Genomic DNA, 16,886 nt, shown 5'->3' on the forward strand with positions numbered 1-16,886 from the left:
TGAATCCTACTCAGAAACCACAGACAAGGTTTAGACTTTCCGGATTCTCTTGAATGCCGCCATCAATTCTAGCTTATACCACGAAGATTCTGATTAAGAAATCCAAGAGATAAACATTCAAGCCTTGTTTGCTTGTAGAACGGAAGTGGTTGTCAAGCATGCGTTCATAAGTGAGAATGATGATGAGCATCACATAATCATCACATTCATCATGTTCTTGGGTGCGAATGAATATTTAGAACAAGAATAAGCTGAATTGAATAGAAGAACAATAGTAATTGCATTAATACTCAAGGTACAGCAGAGCTCCACACCTTAATCTATGGTGTGTAGAAACTCCACCGTTGAAAATACATAAGAACAAGGTCTAGGCATGGCCGAGAAGCCAGCCTCCCAAAGAGGGTTCAATCATAAAAGCATGATCAAAAGATTCAAGTGATCAAAAGACTCAAAGATCTAAAGATGTATAATACAATAGCAAAAGGTCCTACTTATAGAGAACTAGTAGCTAGGGTTTACAGAAATGAGTAAATGACATAAAAATCCACTTTCGAGCCCACTTGGTGTGTGCTTGGGCTGAGCATTGAAGCATTTTTGTGTAGAGACTCTTCTTGGAGTTAAACGCCAGCTTTTGTGCCAGTTTGGGCGTTTAACTCCCATTCTTGTGCAAGTTCCGACATTTTACGCCAGAATTCTTGAGCTGACTTAGAACGCCTGTTTGGGCCATCAAATCTCGGGCAAAGTATGGACTATTATATATTGATGGAAAGACCAGGATGTCTACTTTCCAACTCTGTTGAGAGCGCGCCAATTGGGTTTCTGTAGCTCTAGAAGATCTACTTCGAGTGCAGAGAGGTCAGAATCCATCAGCATCTGCAGTCCTTTTTAGCCTCTAAATTAGATTTTTGCTCAGGTCCCTCAATTTCAGCCAGAAAATACCTGAAATCACAGAAAAACACACAAACTCATAGTAAAGTCCAAAAAAGTAAATTTTAACTAAAAACTAATAAAAATATAATAAAACTAACTAAAACATACTAAAAACATACTAAAAACAATGCCAAAAAGCGTACAAATTATCCGCTCATCATTCAACCTCAGAGAAGGCTAAATCCCACAATGAAGGAAGTTGTCCAGAAGGAAGTAATGAAGTTATGGAATGCAGGGATAATCTATCCTATCTCTGATAGCTCATGGATAAGCCCAGTTCAAGTAGTACCAAAGAAGGGTGGGATGTCAGTCATTATTAATGAGAAAAATGAAGTCATTCCCACAAGAACTGTGACAGGATGGATGATGTGTATTGACTATAGGAGGTTGAATGATGCCACATGCAAACATTATTTCCCACTCCCCTTCATTGACCAGATGCTTGAAAGATTGGCCGGTCATGCTTGCTATTGCTTCCTGGATGGCTATTCTGGGTATAATCAGAAAGTGGTAGATCCAAAGGACCAAGAAAAGACTTCATTCACATGTCCATTTGGAGTTTTTGCCTATAGAAGGATGCCATTTGGGCTATGCAATGCCCCAGCCACCTTTCAAAGGTGTATGCTCTCCATTTTTTCAGATATGGTCGAAAAGTTTTTAGAGGTTTTCATGGATGACTTTTCTGTTTTTGGTGACAATTTCAATGCTTGCCAGAAACATCTAACTCTTGTCTTGAAACGGTGCCAAGAAACTAATTTGGTTTTGAACTGGGAGAAGTGCCATTTCATGGTGCCCGAGGGGATTGTTCTTGGTCACAAAGTTTCAAGAAAAGGGATAGAGGTTGACAAGGCAAAGGTGGANNNNATCTGTTAATGATTGATAATCCTTTTGTTTTTGATGAAAACTGCCAGCATGCCTTTGAAACTTTAAAAAACAAACTCACAACGGCACCAATCATCACACCCCCGGATTGGGAACTACCTTTTGAACTCATGTGTGATGCAAGTGATATTGCAATTGGTGTTGTGCTTCGACAAAAGAAGGGGAACTTGCATCATGTCATATATTATGCAAGTAAGGTGCTGGATGAGGCTCAAAAAAATTACACCACAACAGAGAAGGAATTATTAGCTGTAGTTTATGCATTTGATAAGTTTAGATCATACTTGATAGGATCCAAAATTGTGGTTTATACTGACCATGCTGCCCTTAAGTATTTGATGTCAAAGCAGGACGCTAAACCAAGACTTATCAGGTGGATATTGCTCCTACAAGAGTTTGATATTGAAGTAAAGGACAGGAAGGGCACTGAAAACCGAGTTGCTGATCATTTGTCGAGGCTACCACAAGAAACAATTCAAAAAACCTCCCAACCCGTGAATGAAAGCTTTCCAGATGAACACCTCTTGCAGATCCAGCAAGCACCTTGGTTTGCTGACATAGCAAACTACAAAATGGGGAGGAAGATACCTCAAGAGTTCTCTAAGCAATAAGTGAAGAAGTTAATCAATAAAGCAAGGAAATTCTTGTGGGATGAACCCTTCTTGTTCAAGAGATGTTCTGATGGAGTGATTAGAAGGTGTGTCCCTGAGAGTGAAATAAGGGATATATTGTGGCATTGCCATGGCTCAGCTTATGGTGGACACTTTGGTCCAGAAAGAACAGCTGCAAAGATACTACAAAGTGGCTTCTATTGGCCAACCATCTTCAAAGATGCCAAAGAGTTTGTTCACCAATGTAATGAATGCTAGAGAGCAGAAGGATTGACAAGAAGGAATGAGATGCCGCAGAATTTCATTTTGGAATTAGAATTATTTGATCTATGGGGCATTGACTTCATGGGACCCTTTTCCCCTTCCTATTCTTTCAGATATATCTTGGTAGCAGTAGAGTATGTCTCAAAGTGGGTGGAAGCCATAGCCACAACTACCTGTGATGCGCAAATTGTCTTTCAATTCCTCAAGAACCACATTTTCACTAGATATGGAGTACCCAAAGATCTTATTAGTGATGGTGGTGGTCATTTTTGTAACAAACAAATGGAGAAACTCCTTCATAAATATGGAGTTATTCATAAAGTAGCCACACCATACCATCCTCAGACTAATGGGCAGGCAGAATTAGCAAACAGAGAATTGAAGAAGATCCTAGAGAAAACAGTAGGAAGCACCAGAAAGGATTGGGCTAGGAAGTTGGAAGATGCACTCTGGGCATACAGGACAGCTTTTAAAACTCCCATTGGAAAGTCCCCCTTTCAACTATTATATGGCAAATCTTGTCATCTTCCTGTAGAACTTGAACACAAAGCTTTTTGGGCTACTAAACTCCTAAATCTTGACTCTGAATCAGCAGGAGAGAAAAGGTTGTTGCAACTAAATGAGCTGGATGAATTTAGGTTAGAAGCCTATGAAAATGCCAAGATATATAAGGAAAAAGCCAAGAGGTGGCATGACAGGAAGATCTTGAAGAAAGAATTCAAACCTGGACAGCAAGTACTCTTGTATAACTCACGACTCAAGGTGTTCCCTGGCAAGCTTAAATCTAAGTGGACTGGTCCATATTTGGTAACTAAGATTTTTCCTTATGGAAGTATTGAATTGCTAGACGAAGCAACGAAGAGTCAATTCACAGCAAATGGTCACAGAGCAAAACTGTACCTAAGAGGACAATGGGACAAGGAAAAAGGGGTTCAGAGCTTACAGCCTTCTTGAAGCAACAATGAAGGATGTCAAGCTAGTGACAATAAAGAAGCGCTTGTTAGGAGGCAACCCAACCTGAAGTAGTTTTCTTTTCATAGCTTTTTCAATAAAAATGTTGAATAATTAGTATGCATTGCAAGGAGCTAAGTTTGGTGTTGCACACCAAAACAATTTAAAGAAGAATGAAGGATTCTAAGTTTGGTGTTCCACCAAAATCTCCTTTAAAAACATTCTCACTTCTTGCACAATGCTAGCTCCAAGCAATCAGACAAATTATTCAACTATTTAACTGCTTTCTAGTTTTAATTCCATAACTTTTAGCAAGGACACAAGATTCCACATATGGTTAACTTGTTGCATCAGAGGCAGTGGTAAGGAATTAAGTTTGGTGTTTCCACACCAAAATAAATCCAAAAGACATACTCAACTCATGCATACTAACCATTCACTTAAGGGCTTGAGATGCAAGCAACTTTTGAGAATTATACAGAAAACTAGCCAACATTTGAAGATAATTTGCATTATGACTCAAAAGAGAACACAACAGAAGGAAGGATCAAAGGGCTGCAACTTCAAAGGTTGTATCTAAACTGAATCCTTGCTGCTATGAATTGTTTTGAATCTGGGAACCCTTATATATCTTGCTAAAGTGTTTATCTGGTTGCAAGTGGAATTGTTTGTTAAGAATAATTTGCATAGATGCTTGTCATTCATCACTTAGCTTTAAATTTTGTTTTGTTTCCCATATGCTTGAATAAAAGAGAAATGTTTGAATTAGAAAGTAAATATCCAATATTGCATAAGTTGGAATGGAAGTTAATGGTGGTATATATGTTTGATTAAATGCATAACTCATGAAATAATTGCTGCATAATGTCATTTTCATTGAAGTGTGAGCTAGCTTGCTGTCATAAAGGTTCCTATCAGTAAAAAAAAATTCCCTTGAGAACAAAAATAAAACAGAAAGAAAAGGAAGAAGAAAAAGCCAATGTAGCAAGAAAAACAAAGAAGAAAGGCTGGGCACCAATAGCTTGGACCCTAGGACACATGCCGTGGTGTTCTTATACTAGGATATGCTTGGACAAGTAAATTCTAAGGGGTATTTCAAAACCTAGCCACTTAGACCAACTGATTTGGGATGGCCAATTGAAAGTCCACAATAAAGAGCAACCTAGCTACAGAACATTTAGTTATCCAAAGAGGTGTTGGGCATCAATGATCCTAGGAGGAAATAGTGAGCCATGTGCCTGTGGTGAAGAAATGTTGAGTAAAAATAAAGCCAAAGGCTGCTGCAACATTTGACACCAAGCCTTCAAAGAATAATAAGCTTGTTAAGCAAAATAAAACAAGAAAAGTTAGCAAGGGAGCAAGTAAAAAGTAAACCTTACAACAGCAAGCTTAGTAAGCCTTTGAGGAAAAGTGTATATTATGTAACAGCAAACAATAACTGAGTTATCATTGTCTGCATAAAAACTCCATGAACCAAGTTCTAATATATGCCTAATAAGGATATGTATGCTTTTCTTTTTTTCATTTCATTTCCTCTTAATTTTGATGCTTGCTTGGGAGATGCTAAATCATGAGGTTTAAGCTAAATTTAATTGAATTTTAATTGATTTATAAACCTTGTGAATTTAGTGATACTTTGATTGGTTGTTGTGATTATTTGTAGGTGAAGAAAAGAAGAAAAAAATGAAGCATGGCTTAAGAAAGCGTGGCCCAAGGAAGAAAAGAGTGTAGCGCATGGAAGGGAGAAAGCCACATTGCCCTCCACAAGAGCACACTGCCCTCCAAGGGAGCACAACAATGAACCAAGCATTCAAGGCTTCACTGCCCTGCCCTCCTTGAGGGCGGAGCACAATTCTAGGCCAAGAAATAAGGGAAGGAAAAACTCTTCCCTGCCCTCCTCAATAGCAATTTCGGGCTCCTCATGGAAAAATTTAAGAAAATTGTTCTCCAAGTGCCATCCATGGGTTTCGAACCAAGCTCAAGAGGGAAGGAAGTAGCGTTCAAATGGAAGGAAAATAAGCCAAAATTAGCTTGTTTTCAACCTCCAAGGATCGAACACAAGACCTTGAGGAAGCAAGAAACTAGGCACTACCTTGGCGCCAAGAAAACCAAGAAAAAAGGGGCAACAAAAGCCATCCAGCAAGTTTCGAACTTGGGACCTCACCCAAGAACAAGGAAAGCTTGCGCTACCCTGCCCTTGTGGAGGGCAGAGCAACATTCCTTGGTGCATGGCGCACAATTTGGCACGGCCAGCACGCACACATTGACGCACAGCAAGGGAGCTTGGGCACGCAGCTTGGACGCACCATGACAACACTGCGCTGCTCTCCATAAGGGCAGGGCACCATCCTGATGCCCCTCCCAAATTTGGCACGCTAGTTGGATCCACATGCAAGGCTTCCCTGCTCTGCCCTCCACAAGAGCAGAGCAACCTCCTGGGAGCAACATGGGCTGAATTTCACTCAAAAATCCAACTTAATTCACTTCTTCACCAAATCAAAAAGCCCACTCAAAATTTTGAAATCCAAAATAGAAAGTGTATAAATAGAAAGTGTATAAAAAGTGTAATTTGATTTTGTGTTGGGCCAAAGGTCATGATGTGATATTATTTTGGGCCGGAGGACGTGATGTGATATTGTTTTGGGCTGGAGGCCATGATGTGATATTGTGTTGGGCCGGAGGCCGTGATTTGGTTATATTTAGGTCGGAGGCCGTGATTAGATGAATCAGTGGTAAGTTTGATGAAATTACTCCTTCGGTACATGTAGTAAATGGTTTCGAGATATTGTGTTTAATTGGAGTTTTTATAAATTCAAAATTTAAATTTGGATTTTGGCTAATTAACTAGTGGTTTTCGAAAAGGTTTGAGTTTTTGGATGATTAACAGTTGGTTTTCAAAATAATTCATAAGACGAACGATGGTCACTGCAATCGAAAAACAATTTTCTTTTAAATATCCTCTTATGACAATTCTTAAAAACCCTTACTAAGAACCAGCGAGGACGATGTTCCCACCCCCTCCAGATTTCTCTTTTCAGGACAGACAAAAAGTTTAAGGAGTTTTTGTTGATCATCTGATTGTATTCTATATTATTGTATATACAGTTATAGTTTTTCCTCGCCTCTATTATTATATTTGTAAGAGGGATAGGAGTTGTAAGGATATGTATGTATGTATGTATATTTGTAAGTTACTTGTATAAGATGTTTTACATCTATATGTATAAATATATGAGGATTGTGATTTTGAACTGAGTTATATATGCATGTTTGATTGAGATAAAAAGTATTTTCCAGATTTTCAAAGAAAACGACAATACAATTTCGAGTTAAAGGCCCATATCTTATTATTAAAGATATGGGAGTCGTCATAACATTCTCACTATCAGAGTGGCGCAGCCAGAAGCGTGACATTCTAACAGTAACGGTGTTACAACATCACTCATCATACCCCTCCAAAGATTCTTGACTTTTAGGAATAAGATTGAAAGGAGCTTGATCTTCTATCAGAGCCTCCACAGTAAGATCTTCTGGAATATAATCTTCCAATACCATCTCAAAAATTTCTTGTGGATTTAGTTTTTTAAATCTATTTTCCACCACCATGTCACGATATGAACTCCTTGGCATCTTATCTTTCTCTTGGCTATCTTGTTTACCTTCTTGGCTCCTATTAAAACATACCTTCTTTTGGGTTGATTCCTCATCCTCTAGAACAATGCCTTTCGTATTCTGTGTTACTATGTTGTCTTTATTCATTTTGATTTTTTTTGTTCTTCTGTTTACTAGATCTTCTTCTTTCGATGACCATGTGACGATATCAAAGATAGAGAGTTAGAGTTTATCGAGAGAAAAAAGATTTACAATTGCTTGCTTTTTTTTCTTTTGTAAAAGAAAAAAGAAGAAAAGTGAAACAATACTCTTTTGATATTTGATAAAATTGAAAAACCCCATTTTTAGGGTTTATCTTGTATTGATTTTAGGGGGTTTTATTACCTTTTCCCACATTTATCCAAGGAAATAGTATGGTTTGGTAGATTCTTCTTTAATTGTGCTTGAATGTGAAAACATGCTTTCTGGGTCTTAAAATAGCTAAATTTAATTCACCTTGATTCCATTAGATGCCTTGATATGTTTGTTAAGTGATTTCAGGTTTATGAGGCAAAGATTGACATTGAGGGAATGAAGAAAAAGCATGTAGAAATGGAGAACTCATGAAGAAATGTAGGAATCGCAAAGCTGTCAATACTGACCTCTTCACACTTAATCGATCGTAACTTGAGCTACAGAGGTTCAAATGAGATGGTTCCAATTGCGTTGGAAAGCTAACATCCGAGGCTTCAAAATAATATAAAATATGTCATATTTTTCTGACGTTTAGGGATGCGTACGCGTGATGTATGTGTACGCGTTGATGCTGCACGTGACTCACTTAAATGCAACTCATGACTAGCGATTTCTGAAGCATTTTGGGCCTAATTCAACTCATTTCTGATGCTATTTAACTCAAGGATTGAAGGGAAATGAGGAAGTTAGTTACCAATTAGTTTAGTTATAGTTTAGAATTAGTTTCTAGAGAGAGAAGCTCTCTCTTCTCTCTAGAATTAGGGTTCTTAGTTTTAGATCTAGATCTCTCTCTTCTCTTGCTTCAATTTTTCTTTTCCATCTTTAATTCTTCTCTTGTAGTTGTAGCATTCTACTTCTTTTGTAGTTTCTTTGTATTGTTAATTGTAATTTATGAATTCTTTTGTAGATCTACATTTCTTCTTCAATGCAATTGGTAAGTTCTTTGTTGTTTTATAATTGTTTTGCCTTTCTATTGTTAATCTCTTGCTTTTGTAGTTAGATCTCTCTTTAATTCTTGCAATTCATGTTGTTTACCTTTGTTGCCTTTTAGGTGTTTGATGAAATGCTTCTTTTAGTTATGAGATAGATTTTGTTCCTCTTGACCTTGGTTGAGTAATTGGAAACTCTTGAGTTATCTAATTCCTTTGATGATTGATAATTGGAAGTTGCTAATTGACTTGAATGTCAATATAGCTAGTCTTTTATCTATATTTGGCTAGGACTTGTGATATCAAGTTAATTCCTCCACTTGACTTTTCTTTGTAGTTAGAGGTTAATCAAGTGGGAGCAATACACAACTCTCATCTCAATTGATGATGGTAATGAGGATAGGACTTCCACTTCTCATTCCTTACCAAGAGCTCTCTTAGTTGTTAGTTCATTTCCTTTGCCATTTACATTTCTTGTCTCTTATGCCAAAACCTCTAACCAATAACAAGAACACTTTATTGCAATTCCTAAGGAGAACGACCCGAGGTTTAAATACTTCGATTATTAATTTTAGGGGTTTGTTGTAGTGACAAACAAATTTTTGTATGAAAGGATTATTATTGGTTTAGAAGCTATACTTGCAACAAAAATTTATTAGTGAATTCTATATCACACAAAAATTCATTCATCAAAAATGTACAAAGAAATCTTGAGCCAAGCTGAGTAAGAGTATAACAGTTAAAAATAGACACGACACGAAACATACATATCCAATAATTAAAGGGAAAATCCAACATGTGAACCACCAATTTCCCCTCTTAACGAGTGATTAGTTAGGCTAAGGTGCTTTTCTTGTTTTGATGTTATACTAATTGAGAATCCTGCAGGTATTCATAATTTATCTAACTTTATTATCTTATATATAAACTTAGTCGCCCAGTTCTCACTTTCACTTTCTAATCTTACCTTATAACTTATAAGTTCTAAAAAGCTAGGTTGATTAAATTATTTGTCTATGCAAGCAGAACTACACAATAAAAGGCTTAGATTTCCTTCGCATCAAGGTATCTAATTTTAGTCAAATTGGTAAAAAGAATCGAAATCAAACAACCTATGCCACGAGCTTTTTGACCAATAGCCATGGCCAATGGTGGTGTGGCGTCAAATTAAAAGTAATAAATCACAAACCTAACAAAGCAACAACTTTCGACCCCAAAATAATCTCTAATTATTAAATCGTTAATAGAATTATCTACTGATTTTATTAAAGATAAAATTATTTTCAAAAATATTTTAAAATATGATAAAAATAACAAAGATTACAATTTTTTTATAAATAATAAATCACTAATAATTTAACAAATTATTTGTATATTTGATCTAAAATTTTATAAATATATTTTAAAACCCATATATATATATAAACGAGATCAAAATTTAAACTTCAGATTTTTTATTTTTTAAAATATTTTTGGATATTTACACCAAAAGAGCATAAAAGTTCACTTATTATAAAATAACTAAATTTTAAGATAAAATATATGAATTTTCTAATCATGCTTACAAAACATTTAATCAAAATCTGGTTTTCAAAATCTCTTAAAAATATATACTTAAAGAGAGATATTTTAAAAATACTTTTGAATTTAACAAATTCATTTTTGAAGATTAGTATTGTATTTTTTATTAATTAAATAAATTTTAATTTTCTATTTATTTTATACTTAATAATTCAGATTTAGAATTTGACATTTAAAATTTATAATATTTTATTTATTTCCTTTTTTTACTTTATAAAAGTTAATTTTGAGAAAATATCCCACTCCTTTGACGAAAGAGAAAAGCACCAAACAGACTGCTAAATGCTAATAATACCTCAAGATTTGGGAAACAGCTTGCTTTTTCTTTTTCGAGTACAGACTATTTTCTTTAGGTCATCCAATTCAGACTAACATATGAGAAAGAAGCTCCAATAATGTTTATACGACCCTACTCAGCTATACAAAAAATGTGCTTCATTTGAAGATGTGAAGCACTGAATTATAATAGTACCCCGGAATATAAAATAGATAATAGACAATATTGACTCGAGTCATCTACCCCAAAATAATAAATTCTCATGTGAATAGCATTTTGAGATCTTGAATCCTAGCAGTCCGAACATCATCATCAGTAAGGGCACCCGCTATCATTCTCTCTTTTCTGGCCTGCACTTGTTGCAAGCGGTCTTCCACTGTGCCCTGTTCACAATAACCAGAATCCATAAATCAACCAAAACGCTCCGGGAGGAGGGAATAAACTACAAAAGAATGTGCAAATTGAATCCTGGTGCAGAAAAAGTTCAAGACACAATCTGACATGACATAAGAATTGGACGAAATTACTTGGAAAAAAAAACGTGAAAAATGTGAAGGTGTCTTTTTGTCAATTAAGATACCAATGCTAAACCAAAAATTCAGGGAAAGAAATCAAAAACAAAAATAGTTATTCTTGCATAAAGTTTGAGTTTAAGTAGCTATAAATGTTTAGCAGTGTCAAAGGGGTCACCCTAATTAAAAATAAAAAAAAAGGTGCAATACTGTTTAGGGTATATATACTATTGAGTAGCAATTTTGAAGATTAAAAGTCCAAAGCCAAAATCAGAACATGTGACTCGTGACAAATTGGATTCTGGGTTTTTAAGCAGTTTAAGATAAAATGTAGTATTTGCTAACGTCTAAGTTCTAAGGTAGGTGAGAAAATGCAATAGCTAACCTTGACAATGAATCTTCTAACAACAACCCTTCGCTTCTGTCCAATGCGATGAATTCTCATTATTGCTTGTTCCTCAACTGCTGGATTCCACCATGGATCCTATGTAAACATTAGAAAGAGTTAACACACTGAAGATACATGTTACATATATTGAGTAGAGGGGGAAGAAAGGGGAGCCGGTTTAGGCTATATACCATAATAAAAACATTTGAGGCTGCAGTTAAGTTTAAGCCAACCCCACCAGCTTTTAATGACATCAACAAGACCTGAAAACAAAAAACAACAAAAGGAATACGTAAAAACGAGTGTTGATATTCAGGCCTTCAGGAGTAATATTTTATCATTGTAAATGTTGTTTCAAATAGAGATTTCAGTTACCCTTATCTCTTTTGTATTGAATTCACTCAGAACATTCTCCCTCTGTTTCTGGGTCAATTTGCCATCGTATCTCAGAAAATCAATTCCTTTCCTTCTCAGTGGATTCTCCAACAGATCAAAGAACGATGTCCATTGACTGAACACAATACTTTTTTCGCCAGGGGATGATGTCTGAATGTTTTGCAAGTAATCCAAGAGCTTTGAAATCTTTGAAGACTCTGTCATATTGTTTGCAATATCAACCTTGAACGTGCTTTCAGATGGACAAATAATGAGATCACTTTTCCTGAGTTGCTGACGACAAATTGCACATTTACCACCCTCAGATGTCCCCCAGTGACTGAATAGGCATTCTCTACAGAACCTATGTGCACAAGGGGTAAACACAGGATCATCTGGTGCCTCCATGCATATAGGGCATTCCAAGACTTCACCCTTTTGAATAAGCTCCAAGACCTCCTCAATGTATGCACGAGATTGCATGGAGCTCGAAGTAGAATCAGTATCGATAAGGAATTTACTAGCAAGTCTATTCAACTCTGCTTGTTTCTGTGGATCATTTTGACTACTGCACATGTTAAGTGACTCAGCACTTGATTGCAAGAATTTTCTTGCAAGTCTGCTCAAGTCGGCATATTTCTCTGAGTTACCGCTGCATAAACAAGGCAATTCATCATTAAATAGACAGTATATGAGAGGAATGGAGATTGGGAAGACAAAAAAGGTAGGGAGAAATTTAATGATTGCCTCACTCACCACATAACCAAAAATGGATGGTTACAACACCGTCTCAATTGCAATAGCAGGTCAAGGATATTTGCATAGTTGTGTAAAACCTTTCCTTGTGCAACATAATGATCAAATTGAACCTGTTTGATTGCATAAAAATGTTTTAAGACTCATGACACAGATCCCAGACAAGAATATACTTAACAAATATCCAAACTGCTTAAGCAGAGGATCAATTTCAGGCATAAATTATAAAACAGTGAACAATTACCAATTTATTAAAAAGAATGTAAAAAATATTAAAAGATAATCTCAATCACCAAAAAATATTAAAAGATAATCTCAATCACCATCAAGAGATATTGCACAAAACTTACCTTAGATCTAGTGAAGAGGGCTTCATAGAAATCACGTTCAGATTCTGACTGTTCACACTCAACAAAATGAGTATCAACTGGTGGCAGGAGAAGAATGGGCCTGGAAAAATATTGCAATATAAGTATCATGATAAAAATGATTTTAGATGGCAAAAGAGAGAATTTAAGGGAAATGAGTACCTCCCGTGCTTATCCTTAGTTTCCTTAGTTCTTCTTAACATCATTGTCCTTAAAATGGCCTTAAACAATTTCAAGGCTGTTGGGTCATTGTTCTCGTAAGGCCTTTGAATCAATTTATTCCACCTACACAGATGCAAATTATGAAACAACAAATGAACCATTAAAAACCAGTACAGTTTCCTCAATAAAAGGCCTCTACCTAGAACAAACATTATCAACTTATATCAACTAGTAGCCATATGTTCTTTACATACCATGCCCAGTTGCACCAAGGTTCAACACGCAAGAAGCACAACAGGCTGAATAGGTCTTCCAAGCTATTCTGAAATAGATAAAAACAAAAGCATAAGCAATGTGCCTGATGGTGAGTCGTTTCACATTTCAAAGAAAGACAAAGTTTATTTCCACATGGAAGAATATCTCAACTTGAACTAAAATGTAAATGGAAACATAATGTTCAACAGATAATCAGAAAGACAAACCTGAAGAGGGGTTCCAGTTAGACACCAGCGGCAGTGTGAGGTCAAAGCAAATGCAGCCATAGCACCCTGGCTTTTATGGGCTTTAATAGTATGAGCTTCATCTAGCACAACCCTGTACCACTGGACCCCGTGGTAGATACTATTCTCTCCATCCTGGTTTCAACAGTCACGGAGTACACAATATGAGAAAGCTTACTGTGCATTTTAAAGAAATGCAAGTATAAAGGAAAATATCCTCACATTTTTATATGCTCCTGACAGGACATTATATGTTGTTAAGACAACATCATGCCTTGCAAGCAACTCAGGATCAGTGGTTCTACCCCCACCATAATGAACAAATATGGAGAGACTGTCTTCTTTTGAATGTGTTTCAAGCTCATCCTGTATATATTGAAAGCTTAAGAGCTACTTTTGTAAATTATAAGATGATGCTGAAAATCAGTGGTGGTGATTTTTCTCTTGATGCTGAAAACAAGGATACTCACCTTCCATTGACCTAATAATGCCACCGGACAAATAATAAGAGTGCCACCATTAGGCCTATATATGCTTCTCCTCCTACCAGTGACAAGACTATCATTTTCTGAGTTAACCCTGCCTGTGTTAGTGAGAATCAGAGCAATTGTCATGACCGTCTTTCCAAGTCCCATTGAATCTGCTAGAATCTATATAAACAAAGAGTGTTTATAACATTATTTCATAATTAACACACTCCTCAAACTGTATATAATATGTAGAAATCTGATAAGGCTGATAGTCTTGAAACAAACTCACCCCTCCTCTTGCCATCTGTGTAGCTCTTGGAATTGTGGTTGTTGCTTCTCCAGTGAAGATATTCACATAAATCATTCTTCTGTTAAAGATAATGTCAGGATGAGTTCCCCACTGATATTCATCAAAAGGATTTCATTTAGATTATTATTAGAGTACGTACCCCTCACATATTTTGTAGGCAGACCAGCAAGGATTAAGATTACTCTCAGCACTATCGGCCCTATTCCCATTTTCTATCTCTGACATCCAATAGAGAGCTTGTTTCTGGTAATGCTTTAGAACACACTTCAGTGTTCGTGGCGAATCCTTCTCCTATAGGTACAAGAATTAGAAACACGTTGATAAGATGTGAAATATAAGTAACTGAAAATTTAAAAGCTGAAGAGCTTTTTACCTCCAGGTCATAGATTTCTGAAGCTCCAATGAGCTTATTCAAAGCCGACTCTGAAAGAGATTGTTCATTCTCATTCTGCTCCGGAATCTGCTGGATACCCTTTCCTGATTCAGCCAACTTTCTTTGCTTGATCATATGTAAGGCTACAGCTTCACCTGGGTCAACCTGGCAGCATCAACAGAATTAGACTTCCGGGGAAGCATTCATTTCAAATGCATTTAAATAATTTTCTTAACAATTATTATGAAAAGTAGAAATAGTTAAAAAGGAAGGAACAGATTGTGTAGCATCTAGCAAATACCTCGGTATTTCGAGGCCGCTTTTTGGAAACATCATCAGGGGTGAAATAGGCCTGGGAGAGGTTGGGGGAAATACCCTCGTTATAAATGCAAAATAGAGAAACCACCAAAACGAACGAAATATATAGGTCTATAATCTATTACCTTCTGATATGGTTTAATCTCTAGCATTTTGAACAGTTGAGGAAGTGGCTTGATGGTAGAGCTACGGTTACGACAAGCTTCTATGCTCCAAGAGTTTTCAACACATTCTGTGAATACAGATTGGTGAATATAAAAGCTGCAAACAAAAACAGGGGGTAAATTAACTATCTAGCTTCGTCTACAGAATACAGTATCAAGTTAAAGATAATCAAAAGGAAATAAATAAGGGATTATCTGAACAATCAAGATTTTTTCACATACCTCACTAACAGCATGATTTCTTGCATCATTTTGAGGCTATGCGGTACACCTATGCATCGCCCTCGAACCTGAACAAACCCAGATTGCACAAGAGGAACTACAGTGTTCGCCCACTCCATTGGAAGCCTCCCAACCTGCAGAATAGAATTCCAACCACACAACAAACGCAACACCGTCAGCTTCCAAATAATTACACACCATAAACAGCTCTCATAAAAAACAAAGCTAAAATGCACCAAAACTTGCCCAACAATTGTCATGTCAATTAACGACTTGTTTTAAGCCAAGTTATAAATAAAATTACGAAATCATAAATTTCAATTATATCAATTTTGCTACATACGCCACATTGCAATATCAACACATTTACACAAGTCTAGATGGGTTTAGTTCTAATAAAAATCGGATAAAAAACCCTAAATTATTCCACTAGAAAACCGGTATTAATTCTTCATTTAAAAGGCCAAATTAACTAATAAAAAATGAATTTTAAAACTACAAACATCAGATGAAGATGGATTTATCTAATCAAACAATTAATATCAAATTTTACCAATCCGGAAAGCTTAGTTGAGATGCGAACGAGGGATTGAGACTTGCGAGACGAATTAGCTCGAGGGAAATCGAAGTGAACGATCTCATTATCTACCAATCGCCGCACTCCCTTCGCCATCGAAAGAGCAATCTCCACCTTTCTTCCCATAAGCAACCACCCTTGCGGCACATCGAACTCACCGTCCTCGAGTCCTGGAATCCTCTCTTCATCCTTCTTCTTCACTTCAGCATTACGCGCTTGATTCAAACTCAGAATCGCTACGTCGCCATCGTCGGCGACTACCGGTTCCTCCTTGACGCGAACAACAACGCTCTCAGCAACTGGTTTCAGAGCCTCCTCTTCCGACGCAACTTTCGTGTTCGTAGCCTTTAGAAACTCCTCAAACGACATCATAGAGCGTTTACCTTCGCCTTCGGGCTCTTGTTGCTCAATCTGCGTTTCCATCACCACCTCCGAAGGAGAATCTCCGTCGTCCTCGAAACGCGTTTCTTCTTGTATTTCAGAAGAAACGTGTTTCGAATCTGCTTCCTGTTCTTGCGGCTTTTCCTCATTTGCGTTGTTTCCGGTGGTTGTTTCGTTTCCTCTGGGTTGATTCGGCGAGTCGGCAGGGTTGTGAGGGGCAAGGACACGGGTGCTAGTGAGGGCGCGGACCACTGTGAGGGGCTGGGCGACAATGACAGGCTTGCCGTTGAAGAATGCGACGTCGTCGCTTTTGGAAGGGGTTAGAACCTTCTGGAAGGCTCCTCCTCCTTCTTTTCCTTCAGTTACTGAATGTTCCTCCATAGGTTAAATTGTATAAGAGCCTTAAAAGGAAAAAAATGAAAATGGAGAAGTTTAAAAGAACAAAGCGGATAGGTTATGACTTACGAAGACCATGAGAGTAGAGAGTGGAAATGAGAGTGTAGAAAGGCGTTTCGCGTTTGAGGTTTATAAAGGAAGAATAGAATATGAAGTGGGCGGGATTTAAGAGAGTGAACGTGGCGCCAAATCCGTTTAACCTTTTGGCGCTGTTTTTAATTCTTCTTTTCCTTGGTTGCCTTGGAAAATTTTACCGCAAAGGCGCAAATCCAATTTACCATTCCCTACCTTCCGGCGCAGTTTTGTGTTTTTTTTTCCTGGCTTGTATTTCAAAATTTTACAA

The 16,886-nt window shown here is 36.9% G+C and overlaps 1 protein-coding gene across 1 annotated transcript; it reads right to left on the minus strand.

The window, feature by feature from the left end:
- Nucleotides 1-10,295: 10,295 nt before the first annotated feature.
- LOC107474092 (DNA repair protein RAD5B) lies at nucleotides 10,296-16,630 on the minus strand. Its single transcript, XM_016093676.3, has 18 exons — nucleotides 15,743-16,630; nucleotides 15,190-15,323; nucleotides 14,929-15,064; nucleotides 14,787-14,837; nucleotides 14,486-14,650; nucleotides 14,252-14,403; nucleotides 14,092-14,170; nucleotides 13,803-13,982; nucleotides 13,555-13,698; nucleotides 13,315-13,467; nucleotides 13,087-13,154; nucleotides 12,833-12,955; nucleotides 12,653-12,752; nucleotides 12,303-12,415; nucleotides 11,547-12,198; nucleotides 11,363-11,434; nucleotides 11,169-11,267; nucleotides 10,296-10,654 (listed from the first exon to the last, which is right to left on the minus strand). Exons 1-18 carry the CDS (start codon nucleotides 16,526-16,528, stop codon nucleotides 10,532-10,534), a joined length of 3,330 nt encoding a protein of 1,109 aa, XP_015949162.1. The 5' UTR covers nucleotides 16,529-16,630; the 3' UTR covers nucleotides 10,296-10,531.
- Between the last annotated feature and the right edge of the window lie 256 nt (nucleotides 16,631-16,886).

Source organism: Arachis duranensis, chromosome 2 (assembly GCF_000817695.3).
Source record: "Arachis duranensis cultivar V14167 chromosome 2, aradu.V14167.gnm2.J7QH, whole genome shotgun sequence".
Lineage (NCBI taxonomy): Eukaryota > Viridiplantae > Streptophyta > Magnoliopsida > Fabales > Fabaceae > Arachis > Arachis duranensis.